Source organism: Andrographis paniculata, unplaced genomic scaffold (genome assembly GCF_009805555.1).
Source record: "Andrographis paniculata isolate CXL003 unplaced genomic scaffold, ASM980555v1 Contig77END, whole genome shotgun sequence".
Classification (NCBI taxonomy): Eukaryota; Viridiplantae; Streptophyta; class Magnoliopsida; order Lamiales; family Acanthaceae; genus Andrographis; species Andrographis paniculata.
In genome coordinates, this window is record NW_026137614.1 from 2,046,435 (window position 1) to 2,063,644 (window position 17,210).

Here is a 17,210-nt window from a genome sequence, read left to right on the forward strand (position 1 = left end):
AGGTGATTTGTGTGATAGGTTAGTTTGGCATGACTACTGACATTTGATTGGTGATATGTTGAGTCAAGTCGACGTTTGAACCCTGTGAGAATTTGAGCCTATGTTCCAAAAGTCACATTAGAAAATAAATTGCATATATTCAAGCTTTTGGAAATTTCTTTCATGTGTGATTTGTAGTGCTCAATTAGATGACCTAGAACTTGAGTGATTATGCATGTTGAACTTGCAACTATCAAGTCTTGCGTTTTGAAAATGATAAGGGCATTAGGTAACCCATTAAGCCTTTCTTTATTACCCAACACAATATATTCTCCTAGTTAGCCCATTTGAGCCTTCTTAGCCTATTTTCTTCTTTTATAATAAACTGTTTTTTTAGCCTCATACCCTTCTTTCGATTGAGCCTTCTCCGATTTGAACCCTATGTTAGAAAGAATTACTTTAAGTCCATGTTGTGATGCACTTTATTTCCTCGGCACTAGTGAGAAATGAAATTTGGGTACGAATAAGTCATAGTATGAAGGAATAATTATGGGTGGTAAAAGTATATATATATAAAGACAAAAGCAAAAAAAAAAAAAATCAAAAAATCAAAAAAAGAAAAAAAAAAGAGAAAAAAAATATAAAAAAAGAAAAAAAAAACGAAAAAAAAGGAGACAAAAAAATAATACAAAAATAAATAAATAAATAATTATCTTAATAAAGTATTTTCATTCAATTTCATTATTAAAGTTTGGGTAGTGAATAGAGTAAGAATTTCATTGTTTATGCCGATTTGTTTTTCATATGCTAGAATCGTGTTTTTATTGTATTCTTTTCTGACATTCTTAGCCGTTGTTTATCCTTGTTTTCCTACCCATGACCATAAGCCCCGCTACAACCCTTATTGAAAGTCCCTTTGATTCTTCATGCTAGATTCGAATATTTAAGTAAGGGACATTTGATTTTTGCTCAAGCCTATAGGATAATCTTTTGTTGCACTACCTGAGTGTTGAACAAATTATACACTTAGTTCCTTCAGAGAGCATGTGCGAATACACTTTATCTTGTGAGGTTGACTTGGCTTGATATGTTAAAATTCGGATTGAATTGGTTGTGTTGGATCCTCTTGTCATATCGAGTTGCTTGCGATTTCTTTGGCTTATTTTGAATTTATGCTTGAGGGCAAGCATGATCTAGGTGTGGAGAGAATTGATAGTTAGAAATCGCATGCGTTTTATATTCATATCACATGCGATATTTGGATGATTTTGATTGGATTCTACCTAATTTATATGCGAATTGTTTATTTGCTGTGTGCAGAGGACAAATATTAAATTTAGCATAATTGGCAGAAAAAGGAAATAAAATTAATTAAAGGCCCAAAAGCCCATCTACAAAATAATTAGGGCAAAAATCAAATAAAAAAAAAAGAAAGACACGCCATTTTTGGGGAGGAGAGAACGGCTAGGCAAGAAACGCACAGGAGTAGGAGACTGACAGATTCATAGACCGTACAGGAGCAAATCGACAGAGAAGATTTACCCCTCCCACTATGACTTTATCCTTCTCTTTTGCTCTTTTTTATTTGATTATGGAGTATATACTTTTCTGGTTTGAGGGGTGATAATATTTTTGTTCTTTTGTTTTGGAAATTCTTGATTTTCTTTATAAAAGTTCTTTTTGATTATCAATATTTGTTTAATTCTGAGAATAGCGTTTGTGATTGTTAGATTGATTGAATATTTTGGTATCGATATTTAAATTAGTCTGATAATCTAAAGTCAATTCAGGTAGGATATCCGTAATTGTATTCGCACTTGAATAGGGTTAGACAATCAAATCTAATTGCTTCTCTTAGGTAGTAATTTTTTTGAATTGGGTTTTTCTAGATTGGAATGCGGTTAGGCAATATTCTTATGGGCGCACCTAGGTTTATTTGCTTAATTAAGGGTAGTTAACGGTCGTACCTTAATTACCTACATTGTAAGGAAAAATTGGTTGTCAGAGCTTGTTGATAACTATAACCAATTTATTGATATTTAAATAAGAATTAACTTTATTGAATTAATGATAAAACACAAGTGTCATAACTGCATCATCCCTTGAGCCAGACATCCTCTTGATAGTCAGTTTCCTTTTAATTTAATTGCTTTGTTATTTTATTTTCATTAGATAATAAAAGAAAAATCCCCCTTTATTTACTGCATTAGAATACGAAAGAGTGAATCACACAATCCCTGTGGAGACTATCCCTTCCCCTGTATTACATTAAATTGTGATCACGGATTAGGTGAAATATTTGATTGACTGCGCGATAGGTCATTGCTATTTGAACTAAACTAAAATACAATTACGGACGTCTAATTCAGTTTAGCAGTTAATCCTTATATTAATTGAAATACTTGGTCAAAATACACAAGTAAATTTAATATTATAAAACAAAGAAATTAGAAATTACAGAAATACTTTGAAACCAAATAAATATCATAAATAAAAATGAGTTTAATCTCATAAATTCATACAAAGTTACTTTTCACTCCCAAAGTAGAAAGAAAGATCTACTCGCTAATCATATGAAAGGAAAAAATAACAAAAAAGGTACATATCGCCTAAGAATGTTCGATCAACCGGGGTAGAACTCAAAATTTGTCTAAATCTTTCTTCTTCTTGCCTTCTACGCCTTGTGATCTTTCTCCCGAACTGTTTTGCACTTGATTTTCTTGTTCTCTCTTCTTTTTCTCTAAAAGTGGCGCCTCCCGCTTCTTTTATATCCTCAAAAAATTAATATTTTCCTTTTGCAAGCTTTATCCATATCTTCATAACATTTTTTTTTTTAATTTTTCCATATTCTCACTTTTTCCCCAATAATTAAGTTGCAATATTTTCCTAATTTTACATTTTTTTCCTCTTTTAAAATATTTTGTACTTGACACCAAAAATAGAATTTTAAGTAGAATGTATTATCGAAAAAATATTAAAATCCAAAAATATATATGCATAAATTTTACTAAAATGTGTCTATCAATTTGAAATTGAGTTTCCACAAGTTTGATAAAGATAGATAATATAATCACAACTTGTGATTTCATCTTCATTAGATATGTCCATGTAGACCTACTATAATCATCCACAATTGCTAAAAATACTCCCCCTTATGTAAAAATATGCTCATTTGGTTTAGGCATGACTTATAATATAATGTGTACATTTTACCATTTATAGTAAGAAAAGTAAAAAATGATTAAAAAGGGTAAAAGGTAATACAAGTTTTCTAGAATAGGAAATAAATATATTTTTATAACAAAAAAATAAGAAACGTGATATTTATGACAGATGAAGTACTTGCTTCCATTAAATTATGTCAAATTATAGGACCCCATGTGTCTATATAAATTAAGTAAAAACAAGAAGAAGCATAAGATGTACTTTTATTAAAAGAAAGTCTCATTTGCTTTCCATAATAACGGGCATCACAAGGAGTAATAAAAAAGTCGATTTTAATTAAGTGCTATAACACCTTATTAGAAGGCTGACCAAGCCTCGAGTACTATGATAATTCTTTCTTGGCAATCTCAATTTTACTTTTCTGGTCCTGAGTAGAGCAAGAGTTAGTTTTCAAGCGTTTGACTCAACCTTCCTTAAGAAAATTAAGTTCTCTGTTTTTCTCTCTATGATAAGATATGAAAAAGTAATTGTGCAGCCTCCAGACTTGGATTACAATTCTAATATATTGTCTCTTTTTATTAGTTTGCCTCATCACATAATTAATAATTCAATGAGTTTTTGCGGCCAACACTTATTAATTGTATTTTAAGTCCAATAAATTAAATATATCACTTTTAAGTCTGCATTTACCCATTTTGTATCAACAATTGTAAGTCTTATTTCTCATCATCCCATTGTCATAATCAACAATACAAGCTTTGAATTTTGCATCTAGTCTTGTCTCTATTTTTTTGCTTTCCTTTGGCCTTCAATCTGGTATTAGAGTCTTGAAGATTTCGATGTCTATGAGAGATGGTGGCCGGAACAGTGAAGAAAAATGGTCTAGGATGAAGGTCCATCTCGCCAGAAAGTCCTCGTCATGGTTGTACTATTGGTCATGATATGGGTACCAAAAAATGGTGTGAGAAGTCAGAAAAGTGTCCTATTCAATGCTCGAATACAACAACTACACCGATTGATCATTTATGATGAAGATGATGCTCCAAATAAGGTGGTTGCAGGATGCCATCGAGTATGGGGATGCCAGTATATAAGAAGATCATGTATCATTGAAGAAGATCATCAAGGCAACACTGAATGAGATGTTGCACGTGATCACCCATAAGGAAACGGCCTAATAGGCATAGAATTATATCAAGTACGTGCAAGTTAGATCCGAGCACGTTTATCAGGTGAAATTGTAGAAACTGCATGCCAAATTTGAGGCGATCAAATTCAAGGAAAACAAAGATCCATAAAATTTTGTACTTCACTTGAGACATTGAGTTGATAATCTTGTTGAGTATGGTGAGCCCATCAACAAACAGAAGGTTGTTGAGAAGTACTCATGTGTCGCTCCGCCTAGGTTTGACCATGTCATCTACATCATGGAGACCATGCTTGACCACTCCACCTTGTCCATTGAGGAAGTCACTGGCCATCTAAAATATTGTCATGATCAATTTCTCTTACATTTGTTGATACCAACTATAACAATAGAACTTAAGCTTTTACTAATTAAAAAGAAATGGTTGGCTCGCTACAAGAAAAAAAGAAGCAGCAAATAGACATCAAACAATAATGGCGGTTGTATTTGATGTAGCGTAAGAGATGGCCGAGGGTTGCTACTCACTCAACATACGTCGTATTGTCCGGAATGGGTTAAAATCCGGCCTTGTCTGAGCGCCAAAGTGTTGAAGGGTTTTGCAGTCAATAGAGGGGTGTCACCGCCTCCGATGAGGACACGCCGGAGTTCATCCCGATGGTGCTCTATTTCTACCAACGGGGTCAGAACCTATATTTTCTCGTGGCTGGGCAAATGCAAAGGTCCTTTGGTGGGCAAAGAGTAAATGGCTACACTCCGGGATGATGCCGTTGGGAGAGTACTTGCGTCACTAGGAGCAGGGGGAGCCGAGGAACGGGTCGCCAGAGACTCTATAGATGTGTTGTCCATAACAAAGAAGAGAAGAGAAGGTCGATGGCTGGTGAGAGAGGAACAGGGAGAGGAGTGAGGAAGATGATGATATAAAATTGGGATAATAAAAAACCCACTAAGCCCTACATCATTTCCCTTCATGCATCAGGGATACCGAAAACCCTCAGCCATTATATCAAGTATCCTAAAACTATGGAGTAAGGTAGAGAGAAAAGTGGGGTTTAATTGGAGTTTAAATGAAGCCGCTAGCAAGATCATTCATACGAGCTCCTTAAAAAAATGAAGATTTCCACAAGGGGTAAAGCTCCGGCCTATTATCTCTTAAACCCTTTTGAGGAGGGCAATTGTTGGACTAAAAGTAAAAAATATCTAGAGAAGAGGGGCTATTCTGCGACTTTGGAGCATCAACAACGACTTGCTTTTAGAAGGCTATCACTCTACCTATTTAGTCTGACATGGGAAATTTCTTGTTATGCAATGGGTTAAAAGTAGAAGCCTCAAGTCCTCTCTCCAATTTCTTTTTGGTTTTTTTTTTTATCTTTTAATAAAAAAATATACTATATTTTTATTAAGTAATAGATTGTTTTAACTTAAAGCTATTGTATAAATTTATTTTCCCAACTGTCAGCTAATAAAGTAGACATGGAACATGTAGGTATTTAAAAGTTTTTTATTTTTATTTTTGACCATCGTTGGTGCTCTTACACGAGTCGCTCGTGAATTCATCTCGAGTTTTTACTGTCGATTTAAAAACCACTCTTAATAATTATTTTTGACTGAGAGAGGGAAGGCCGTCGACACTAAGAAGCGTCTAAAACAAAGTCAGTATGTGAGCTCTTATATCAATAAACATACATAATAAGATTCAAAGAGTCAAGAAATGATCAGACCTACGCCAACCCGACTCACACTGGTCAATGCAGACTGCCCCGCACATACACATACACACACGTGCGTGTGTGTGTCTCAGAGCGTGCGATTCCTTTTCCATTTTAGTACGTAGGTTACGGACTGATTGTCCGGAGCCATTTCTAAATTGATAGATAAAACTTTTCTCTCTCTCTCTCTCTCTCTCTCTCTCACAGATCTCTGATGCTTCCTGTAAGTTATTGCTGATTGCTCAACCTCCAAGGTACGAGACGCACGCTTATGGGGTTGGCTCAGATTATTAGATTCCCCTAAAAATTGAGAAACTTCTGAAGCCATAGCATCAATAATATGTAACTGTTTTCCTCCTAGCTCTTTCTCTTTCTCTTTCCCTTTCTGTTCATTTAATTCTGCGTTTGAGAATTATTGAGACAGCTATAGCTAGCAGATTTCGATGTGCAGAGTGAGTTTTCGGACATGGGGGTTTGCTTCAGTGCTAGAATCAAATCCGACAGCCCCATTTTCATCGGTATTTCCATTTTTCTTTCCTTTCCTTTCCTTTCCTTTATGTATGATCGATCCTGCCCTGCCCTGCAGGTTCGAATTCGCCGCCATACGTTACCTCAATGAGAGTAGTGGAAAGTAGCAGTCCAGGTGGGAGCGATGGAGAAATTCTGCAGTCCTTCTCCAACCTGAAGAGCTTCACCTTTTCTGACCTCAAAATGGCAACCCGTAATTTCCGACCCGACAGCGTTGTCGGAGGCGGCGGATTCGGATCCGTTTTCAAAGGTTGGATTGACGAGAATTCCTTCGCCGCCGCCAAGCCTGGGACAGGCCTAGCCGTTGCAGTCAAGAAACTCCATCAGGAAACTTATCAGGGCCATAGGGAGTGGCTGGTGGGTAATTCATTCCTTCATTCATTCATTCAATTCTTGAATCTTGATGGATTTTTGGACAGTGTAGTGTCTTAATTCTTGATTACATAACAGGCGGAAGTGAACTATTTGGGGCAGTTTGCACATCATCCTCATCTTGTTCGACTGCTTGGCTACTGCTTGGAAGACGATGAGAGGCTTCTGGTTTATGAATTCATGCCGCGGGGAAGCTTAGATAATCATCTCTTTCGAAGTTAGCATTGTGATTATATATATATATATATATATATTTAAGGTTGGACTTGTAATGAATTCAAACCTACTAACCATGTTGTTGTTGTTGTTGTTGCTGCAGGGGGGTCTTATTTCCAGCCCCTGTCCTGGAATCTTCGACTAAAGGTGGCCCTCGGAGCTGCCAAAGGGCTCGCTTTTCTTCATAGCTCCCGAGCCAAAGTTATTTACAGAGACTTCAAAACTTCCAACATTTTGCTCGACTCGGTACATTTGTCTATTATTTGTTATGTTCAAAGCATGTATATGTTATTGTCTTAATTAATTAATGTAAGATTGGTAGTTAAAACTTGTTAAATCTTTGAACTTGGTAGAACTACAACGCGAAGCTATCCGATTTCAGACTGACTAAGGATGGGCCAACTGGCGATAAAAGTCATGTGTCCACAAGGGTCATCGGAACGTACGGCTACGCAGCCCCTGAGTATCTCGCAACAGGTATGGTATAATTCATTCATTCGTCATCTAGTCTTGTTTTATTGTTATTTTATTTTGAAAATTAAAATGATAAAATTGCTCATAATTTTCCGATGGTTTCGAAATTATTTTATTTTAAAAATTGCATGGCACCCCTTTATACTTTAAAAACGTTACATTAAATCCCATCACTATGAAACTTTCCTTGTGTGACGAGAAGATGATTTTTTATCTATTTTTTTTTTGTATGACCGAGGATTTTATGCAATACTTTTTAAAAGTATAAGGGTCAGCATTCAATTTTTAAAATTAGTGGAGAATTATGTTGAGTTTTGAAACCTCAGATGAATTTGATGCAATATTTTTTAAAGTATAAGAGTCACTATGCAATTTTTAAAATAAGTGGAGATTAATGTTGAGTATTGAAACCACACAGGAGTTTCATGCAATATTTTTGAAAATATAAAGTGATGCCGTGCAATTTTTAAAGTAAATAGGGATTTACGCTGAGTTTTGAAACTACAAAGGAGTTATGGACAATTTTGCGAGTTAAAATTAATTGATGGATTTAAGTTTTGTGTAGGACACTTGACTGCAAAGAGCGACGTGTACAGCTTCGGGGTTGTCCTCCTGGAATTGCTGTCGGGCAGAAGAGCGATCGACAAGAACAGAGCGGCAGGCGAGCAGAAGCTAGTGGAGTGGTCGAAGCCGTACTTGGGCAACAAGCAACGCAAAGCCTACCGCATCATGGACAGTCGGCTCGAGGGCCAATACACGATGGAAGTGGCTCAGAAAGTCGCAAACCTCGCCCTACGATGCGTGTCATTAGAGCCCAAGCTGAGGCCTAAAATGGCCGACGCCGTGAAAGATCTCGAGCAACTTCAGTTTGATTTAGGTACCAGCAGCAACAACAACAATGGTTCCAATTCCAATTCCAAACCTCGATACCGGCGAAGGAGCACTGGCAATAGCACAGCAAACTCGAGTTCTTGAGGAAATGATAAATTCTTGCACATAAGGCTCCGACGGTTGTTGGCAACTGTGGATTTCCTAGTAGTACATACAAATACTTAGATACATTTTCATGTCTGTATAATGATGATCAGCTTCGTGTATTAATGTACGACTGTTTAATATTATTCCTTCCCTCCGAGTAATGTTTCTATATTATGTTTAGATTGTTAGTTAATATATTATATTTATTTTTTTATTTAAAGTTTTACTTGTTAATTTGTCTCATTTAAGTTTGACACAGAGTTTTAGGTATTGTATAATTAATAAGTAATTAAGAAGATCGTACTAGTAAAAATAATTATAGATTAAGATTAAAATAACTAAATAGTTTAATTAAAATAAAAACATTTATAAATTATGAATTTTAAAATGTAATTAAAGTGTATAATTATATTTTAAAAAAAAGAAAAGAAAAAAAAAGAGTAGATAAATTAAGTGGAATGAAGTAATTATTATTTTGAAGATAAAAAAAAAATAAAATTATCAGTTTGACATTTTTATCATTTGACATAAATGTACGTGTAGTTAACTGTATTTTAGTATTAGAATATAATTTTTTTTAAAAAAATAAGAAGAGATACTTTGAAGTAGACAGACAAAAATAGTAAAAATGATACTTGAAATGGGACGGAGCAAGTATATTTTATTAAGATATAATGCTAAAGTATTCATAATATCAACAATACTACTCATATAAAAATTAGTAAAATGAATATAAGAAAAATTAGAAATCATAGTAAAAAAAATTAACAAAATATAGAGTAATAGAGGACGAAAATAAACTTTATTTCTCGATTCTTTTACACTATCAAACTATTACAATATATAGATATATATAATGGATAAATACAAATATCACTAATTTATTATCCAATATTCACTCTCAATCATATATTATGATATAATTTATTATTCAGTATTCACTAAATCAATATATATCAAACTTTATTATATAATCATCAAATCAATATAATATTATTATCAATAAATATCATAATTCAGTGCTAACATTCCTTAATTATGATATTCCGCCGTAGTCATCCCAAGCATTTCCTCAACTTCACAAAGGATTCATGCTTCAATGGCTTTATAAAAATATCGGCAACTTGATCTTCGGACTTACAAAACCTCAATTCAATCTTCCTTTTATTCACAACTTCCCTCGAAAAATGGTAACGAACGTCTATTTGTTTTGCTTTTCCCATACGCTATAGGATTCTTGGCTAAATTATTTGCTGAAATATTATCGACTTACAACTGTATAGGACCTTCAACCGAAATGTCAATTTGATCTAACACATTTTTCAACCAAATAGCTTGACAAACACTCGTGGACGCAACAACATACTCAGCTTCACAAGTAGATAGTGCCACTATAGACTGTTTTTTCAAAGACCAGGAAATAACAGTATAACCATAAAAAAAAGCAATTTCCGGTACTACTCTTTCGATCCTCAAGATCTCCTCTCCAATCGCTTTCGGAAAATCCAATAAGAGAGTTGCCAGAAAGTGAATAAAAAAGACCATAATCATGAGTGCCCTTTAAATACCTCAAAATCCTTTTAGCAGCTTGAAGATGCGATTGGCGTGGAAATTCCATGAACCTGCTAATTATCCCAACACCATAAGTAATATCCGGCCTCGAATATGTGAGATATTGTAAGCTTCCAAAAATTTGTTTAAAATATGTCGGATTGACGACATGCTCATCTTCACTTTTCATCAAACCTCGTGCCAACCTCCACTGGAGTTCGTGCAACATTGCAATGTTGCATGTTAAACCTTTCTAATATTTTAGAAAACTACTTCTGTTGTGCATCAAAGAACCCACCATTTCTTTGAGTAATTTCAATGCCAAGAAAGTATAACATCAAACCCATGTTGGTCATATCAAACTTGCGCTTCATGGATAATTTAAACTCCTCAATCATGCGAGGATTATTCCCTACAAAAATAAGATCGTCAACATATATACACAACACTAACTTATCGCCAGTAGAAGTGACTTTGACATAAAGAGTATGTTCACTTTGACATAATCAGCATAGTCTATGCTTGCGGGGCTTGTTTGAGTCCATACAAGGCCTTCTTCAATTTATACACATTTTGCTCACTTCCATGCGATTGAAAGCCAGAAGGCTGCTTCACATAAATCTCCTCTTGAAGTGGGCCGTACAAAAATTCGGATTCTACATCCATTTCATGTATATTCCAAAAATTTTGCGCAACTAAGGCTATCAACAACCTTATCGTCTCCATTCGAGCTACAGGTGCAAATACTTCTTGAAAGTCGAATCCGGGCCTTTGTTCATAGCCTTTCGCCACAAACCTCGCCTTATACCTTTCTACTTCTACATTTGCCTTCACCTTCCTTTTAAAAAACCCACGTGACATCAATGAGTTTGCAACCATATGGAGCATCCACAAGCTCCCAAGTTTGATTTTTCTCAATGGAATTCAATTCCTCCTCCATAGCTTTCACCCATTTGGTATCTTTCATTGCATCGTCAATTGATTTAGGTTCACAATCTACATACATAGCCATGCACAATTTCTCCATCATTATAAATGACATCATCAGAGGTTACCTCATAATCACGTAGTGTGACTGGAAGTTGTCGCTGACACCTTGGCCTTTCATTGAAAGTATTGGCTTGTGTCGGCCTTACATTGAAAGTATTGGCTTGTGTAGTTTCTTCAACCATACTATGAATTCCACCTTCAGAAGCACCTTCAAATAATTCAACAGGCCGACTTTGAGTGACTTGAGGCAAACTCCAACTCCATGTTTCATCCTCCATAAAAATGACATCTCTAATGATGATGACTTTATTTGTTGTTGGGTTAAGAACTTTGTATCCACTATGCGCATAACCCACAAAGATAGTCTTTTCTTCACAATCATCAAGTTTTGTTCGAGTGGCCACCGGAATGTGTACATAGACCACGGAACTAAATACTCTCAAATGTTGAACTTTAGGTTTGATTCCGCACCATGCTTCTACCGGCGTCAAGTCACGGATAGCTTTTGTTGGAGACTAATTCAACAAATACACCGAACAAACAACAACTTCTCCCAAAAAAAAATTGGGCAACCCTTTGGCTTTCAACATGCTTCTTGATATCCAAGATGGTTCTATTCTTCCGCTCCGCAACTCCATTATGCTAAGCAGTGTAAGGTGGAGTTATTTGATGCTCGATTCCATGATCATCTAGGAAACTCTTGAACTCGGAAGAGGTATAATCACCACCACTATCCGTTCGCAACTTGTTTTTTTTTTTATAAAAAAACCACTTTGTTTTTCTACATGAGATTTAAATTTCATCAAGCTTGTGAACACTGCAGATTTCTTATGTAGCAAATAAATCCAAATCTTTCGAGAAAAATCGTCAATAAATGTCAAGAAATGCTTGTTGTTGCCATGAGATTCAACACTCATCGGGCCACAAACATCGGAGTGAACAAGACCCAATATGTGATTCACTCGCCAATTATTTTCAGTTTTGAATGGTCACCTACTTTGCTTTCCTAAAATGCATGCTTCACACGCTTGATTGGGGTATCGATCTTTGGCAATCATTTCACCATGTTCCTTTGAGCAAGCATTTGCAAGCTTTGAAAATTCAAGTGACCAAAGCGAAGATGCCATAACCAAGACTCATCTTTCACCATTGCATTAAGACAAGTATATACATTGCCAGGAATATCAACATGAAACATACAATTCTTTGTTAAAGTGGTCTTCAAAGTAAGTGTACCTTTTCTATCGAGAATTGAAAAATCACGCCCTTTAGAATGCATTTCATACCCTTTTCCCAACAATTGACCCATGCTTAGGAGATTACTTTTTATAGCAGGCACATAGAAGACCTCCGATATGAAACTATGATCTCCATTCCTTAGCTTAATAAGAATGCATTATTTTCCCATAACCGGCACTGTGCTATCGTCGGAAAACTATTTATGAGATCGAATAGATTCGTCAAGTTCAACATAAGGCTCGCGTCTACCGCACATGTAATTTGTACATCCGATATCTAGAAACCGTGTATAAGAGTTTGACACTTTATTGGTGGAAATAACCATCAAAAGAGCATGACCATGATCATCTTGATCGTCATCTTCTTGTGTATAATGTGTCTTTTGGTCAATTCTTTTGTATAGCAACATCATAAACAATTCAAAAACATGAAAATCAATACAAAAGTGTAGAGCGATGTAAATAATCAATTGAAATTACGATTAGACATTAAGGAACATCAAAAGAAATTAATAATATGAAGAAAAAAGAAAAATAAGAAAAAAAAAAGCGAGGAGCAGAAATGTAATAAAAAATAGTGTTTCATCATAAATGGATAGCACTGCAGTGCAAGAGGTAAATAGATTAAATAACATTTTTACCCTTATTAATATTATAACTATTAAATTAATTTTTAATTTAACATATTAAAATTAACCCGTATATTCTCATATATATATATATAATTAATTAATCTAAACAGATTAACATTTTTTCTTTGAGTAGAAGCCAAAAACAAGCAACCAGCATCATATATTACTAGGTCTTATTCAATTCTTGCATCTAAGTCCCATTAATAACGGTTGTTGGAAGATACATTTCAGCCTGCATTTATTTATTTATTTTAATATTTCGAACAATCTTTATTTACACTTTCCAATGCTCTATTCATTCCAGAATCTTATCAATACTGAGAAATTAGAGCAGCGTGGTGTGGTGGTGGTGCCACACTGCCACTTGCGTCGGAGGCTTCTACTGATGTGCGATCATGTCTGGATAAGAATTTACGAGAATATCCTTGGCTGGGGTATGTGGTTGAATTATGTATGGGCGGGTGCATCTGAGGGCGGCACGGGTATGGAAGTAATTTGACTTGATAAGAGCCGCAAGTTGGAAGGTGGACAGATGGTCCGTGAGCGTCAACTTTGGTACGGACCACATAATAATAATAATAATAATAATAATAATAATAATAACCGTGGTATGTCACATTGTGTTTTTTAATATAATTTTTAAAATTTTATTATTTGACTTCTATATTTTTAAAAAAGAATATTTTTTAATAAAATATTTTATTAAATATTATTTTAATATTAAAAAATTGAACCAAAATTTTCAAAATTTTTATCAAAAAAATGCACCCGTAAAATTATTTATTTGGTCTTGTTAGTTATTCTCGTTTGACCTTTTTTAGACTACATTATATAGGAGTACGTGGATAACATAGTTATAATATTGGGTTTGAGCGGTTGCCACGGCTCAAGTTTGGAAGGCCTTGATAGGCTTATCTAATTGGGCCTATCAGATAATTGAGTTTTATCTACTGCAATAGTTTTGTTTTTTACTGTAAAATCTTGATCTCGCATCGCGGCGACCTTGGTGCAGACGAGGCCACGTTCAGGAGGAGGGGTTATCTTCTCTCATTTTCATCTCTTCTCTTCCTTTATTCTATGTATCCTATTTTTTCGTGTTCTCCTCTCCTCAATTTTGTTAGAATCGTCCATTTTCCCATTGTTTAGAAAATAATCGTCATAGACGGTCAGACGTTCTTTATATCTCCACCATTAAAGACTTGATTCTGGGAAAGGGTTTCAAGTAACTCATTGGGGAGAAATGGCATTGCTATAGTTCCCACGGTATTTTCTGCGTGTGACACAAACAATTTCATTTAAAGGTTAGGAAATTGGAAAAAAATTTGTATCCTTGATTCTATAGTTCCCAACAGTATTTTCTGCGTGTGGCACAAACAATTTCATTTAAAGGTGAGAAAATTGAGAAAAAATTTGTATCCTTGATTTGGGACTGCCTCTGTTAACAATGAATTAGGATTATTTTTTGGTTTGCACTTCTATTATCCATTTACGTAGTTGGGGAATTATAGATAAGGAGACTTTGTTGCCTTTCTATTGCTATTGATTTATTGTTTCGACATGGAAGAGGAAATTCATTTCACTATGGAGTTGTTTTTGTACATATATACGTAGGGGTGGGTAAAAAGCCCGAACCGAACTAAACCGAACCGAATTTTCGGTTAACCGAGTAAATACGGTTTGAATACAAATACCACATATTTGATATTTGTTCGGTTCAGTTTGATTTTGGTTTTTTCTATTTTTTTTTGGATTAGGTTAACCAAACTGAATATATTTATATATTTTAAATTTTATATTTTTTAATTATATACATCATAATTATTATTATTGGGCTTTTGTGTTTTAATGGGTTGAATAAATAAAATATACTTACCAAATGGGCTACCCAATAGTCCATTACCAAAATTTAAAAATTAAAATCAAATACCAATCCTAATTGTTATACAACACACATTGTTGACACACATAGACTCACACCTTACAACCAGTCACCTACTGCACATCGCGATCAAACTTACGAGTAACGAACACATTGCCGCTTACCTCTGCACGCCGATGCCGACGCAATTGCCACAGTTGTAATTTCTAATCTCCGTCTACCACCATTATCATCTTCGGCTTCATTCTTTGCATTCAACATATTATTTCCTTCATTCTTTATTAAAATTGCTCATTTTATTTATTTCTTTTTCTATTATTGGATTCGATTTTTGTTAATTAGTAGCAATGATGTTGTTTCTTTGTGTTTCTTTTGATATTTTGTTTTGCGAGACTTGGTAGCTACCGTGAAATATTTTGATATTTATTTATTTTATTCAATTTTGGTTCGATTTAGTTCACAATATTTGCAAATATTTTTTTTTTAATTGAAATTTTAATTAATTTTTAAATATATTTACTTTTCAATTAGGTCCGGTTCGATTATTTGCAAATACTGCAAATATTTTCGGTTAACCAAAAATTTTGGTTTGAATACGGTTCAAAATTTCGGTTATCTATTCGGTTCAGTTCGGATATCAAATACCTGCATATTTTCAAATATTTGAACCATGCCCACCCCTGTATGGGTTAATCGGAATGATTTTTGCTAATGTGCTTCCCTTCATAGGTCAAGTATCATATTCTGTAATTGAAAGTTAATTAGATCATATTATGCATAAATTTGATAAACGTTTCTGTTTTGGGCCTCAAATGACCAAATTTTGTTTGCATTTTTCCAAAATATAATTAAGGCTCACGACATTATTGTGCACTGTGGTATGGTATGATATCTCTTTCTGTCTGTTTATTTTGTTTGTTATTCTATTTTATAATGTTAGAAAGGTTGTAGAGTTGCAACTTAGATAAATAACTTGAACCCCAATAGCTTGATGAAGTTTGTTCGAACCAGAGGGTATCACTCGAGTTATATATTGGATAGGCTTAGAACCTAAGGGAAAGTTTGTTCTATTGTAACTGTTAAAATGTACAATAATTCTTTGACTAGGCTGTTTTCAGGTGCAAATAGAAGCAGTTGTTTCATTAAGAATGGCAAAAAACTAATAGAGGAGTTACTTATCTAAACATTGATTGTCATCTTCCCAAGAATTGTATATAAATATTTTCTTCTCTGCTGCAAATTGTACCCAAACAATTTGGATGGCCTTGGAAAAAAGTAATTAGCCTTTTCTCATGATGTACTTTATATAATGAAACTGCAAGTTAAGAACATTACTGACATATATGTTGTTACATGTATATTTGTATACGATTGTACAGGTTTCATAGATGATGTCATCTGTCTGAGTTTGTAAGTGATTTCTAGTAGTTATATATTTATAACCATCTCTATCAGGTTTCATATATACTTCGAGCCCTTCTATTTGGTGGGTAGTTTATTTGTCCTTCATCTTTGTGCAAAATTCGGGTATATGAATATATATAATAGATAGAACGGGTATTGTTTGAAGGCTTCTTTATATTCAGTGAGTTGGAAGTTGTCTGTCCCATTGCCTTATGTTAATGATGCACAACCGTATCCATTTTGCAGTGACATCTCACCGCTTCTTGCAGTGTGCTCAATAATGGCTGACGAATGAGACAATTATAAGGTTGATGGCGATAGAGTCCAAGGCCTTGGGAAGTTGTCCGAGACATGGAACAAAGTTCAGTCCAAACCCCAAAATCCATCCCAACATACTCAAGGTACACCAACTATGGTGACACAACAAGCAACATTCCTTAGCCATTATAATGTGGGTTTAGGTTGGCCTTTTCTCCCGATGCAATTCCTACCACAGTCCAATGACCCATTGTTCTACCAGCACTTGTGGAGTTTCGCGGTTCTGGGAAGCACGCCACTTCTTCCTCACCAAGAAACCCAATCCATGTAGCCGAAGACTGCTCTCTCGACCGCAAACCGTCAAAATTTCTCAACAGAAACTCCTAGTAAAAGCAATCGTTCAAACAGGGTAATAGGAAGTAATCAATGCGTAAATAAGAATTAGACTACTAAGGAGGATGTGAAGTTGTCTACGGCCTACTGTAATGTTACCATTCATGCCCGCATAGGTGTATCCAGAAGAAACATAATCTATGCGACCATGTTTATGAGAATTTTGTATTGTTGATGGAGAAGAATCACGGGGTTCCGAAGTCTTAAAATAAAAAAAAACCCGGGTGCTTGTAAAAATCGAATGGCAAAAATGAAATACAATGCTCCAAATGGACTGCAATACGGTTCATGTAGAAGGAC

At 34.8% G+C, this 17,210-nt stretch overlaps 2 protein-coding genes across 6 annotated transcripts; one reads left to right on the plus strand and one right to left on the minus strand.

Annotated features, from left to right (window-relative positions):
* Positions 1-6,120: 6,120 nt before the first annotated feature.
* On the plus strand, positions 6,121-8,726 carry LOC127239214 (probable serine/threonine-protein kinase PBL10). Of its 5 annotated transcripts, none has more exons than XM_051257256.1 (7): positions 6,125-6,339; positions 6,428-6,515; positions 6,584-6,882; positions 6,976-7,114; positions 7,217-7,359; positions 7,467-7,590; positions 8,153-8,726. In XM_051257256.1, exons 2-7 carry the CDS (start codon positions 6,464-6,466, stop codon positions 8,560-8,562), a joined length of 1,167 nt encoding a protein of 388 aa, XP_051113213.1. In that variant the 5' UTR covers positions 6,125-6,339; positions 6,428-6,463; the 3' UTR covers positions 8,563-8,726. The 5 variants fall into 5 exon arrangements, with proteins under 5 accessions (XP_051113216.1, XP_051113213.1, XP_051113214.1 ...); XM_051257257.1 differs by having other exon boundaries at positions 6,435-6,515; XM_051257258.1 differs by having other exon boundaries at positions 6,449-6,515.
* Positions 8,727-10,632: 1,906 nt separating this feature from the next.
* LOC127239185 (uncharacterized) lies at positions 10,633-17,016 on the minus strand. Its single transcript, XM_051257213.1, has 5 exons — positions 16,999-17,016; positions 16,751-16,900; positions 16,517-16,669; positions 11,172-11,621; positions 10,633-10,950 (listed from the first exon to the last, which is right to left on the minus strand). Exons 1-5 carry the CDS (start codon positions 17,014-17,016, stop codon positions 10,633-10,635), a joined length of 1,089 nt encoding a protein of 362 aa, XP_051113170.1.
* Between the last annotated feature and the right edge of the window lie 194 nt (positions 17,017-17,210).

Bases quoted from the DNA above. Each gene is read 5' to 3' on its own strand.
- LOC127239185 (XM_051257213.1), bottom strand. The intron at 11,622-16,516 runs GTGAGATGTCAC...TTGTTGAATTAG, and splicing joins TGAGCACACTGCAAGAAGCG to TCTCCAACAAAAGCTATCCG. The intron at 10,951-11,171 runs GTAACCTCTGAT...TTTAAAAGGAAG, and splicing joins TCACACTACGTGATTATGAG to GTGAAGGCAAATGTAGAAGT.
- LOC127239214 (XM_051257255.1), top strand. From the start codon at position 6,464: ATGGGGGTTTGCTTCAGTGCTAGAATCAAATCCGACAGCCCCATTTTC. The intron at 6,883-6,975 runs GTGGGTAATTCA...ATTACATAACAG, and splicing joins AGGGCCATAGGGAGTGGCTG to GCGGAAGTGAACTATTTGGG. The intron at 7,115-7,216 runs GTTAGCATTGTG...TTGTTGCTGCAG, and splicing joins AGATAATCATCTCTTTCGAA to GGGGGTCTTATTTCCAGCCC.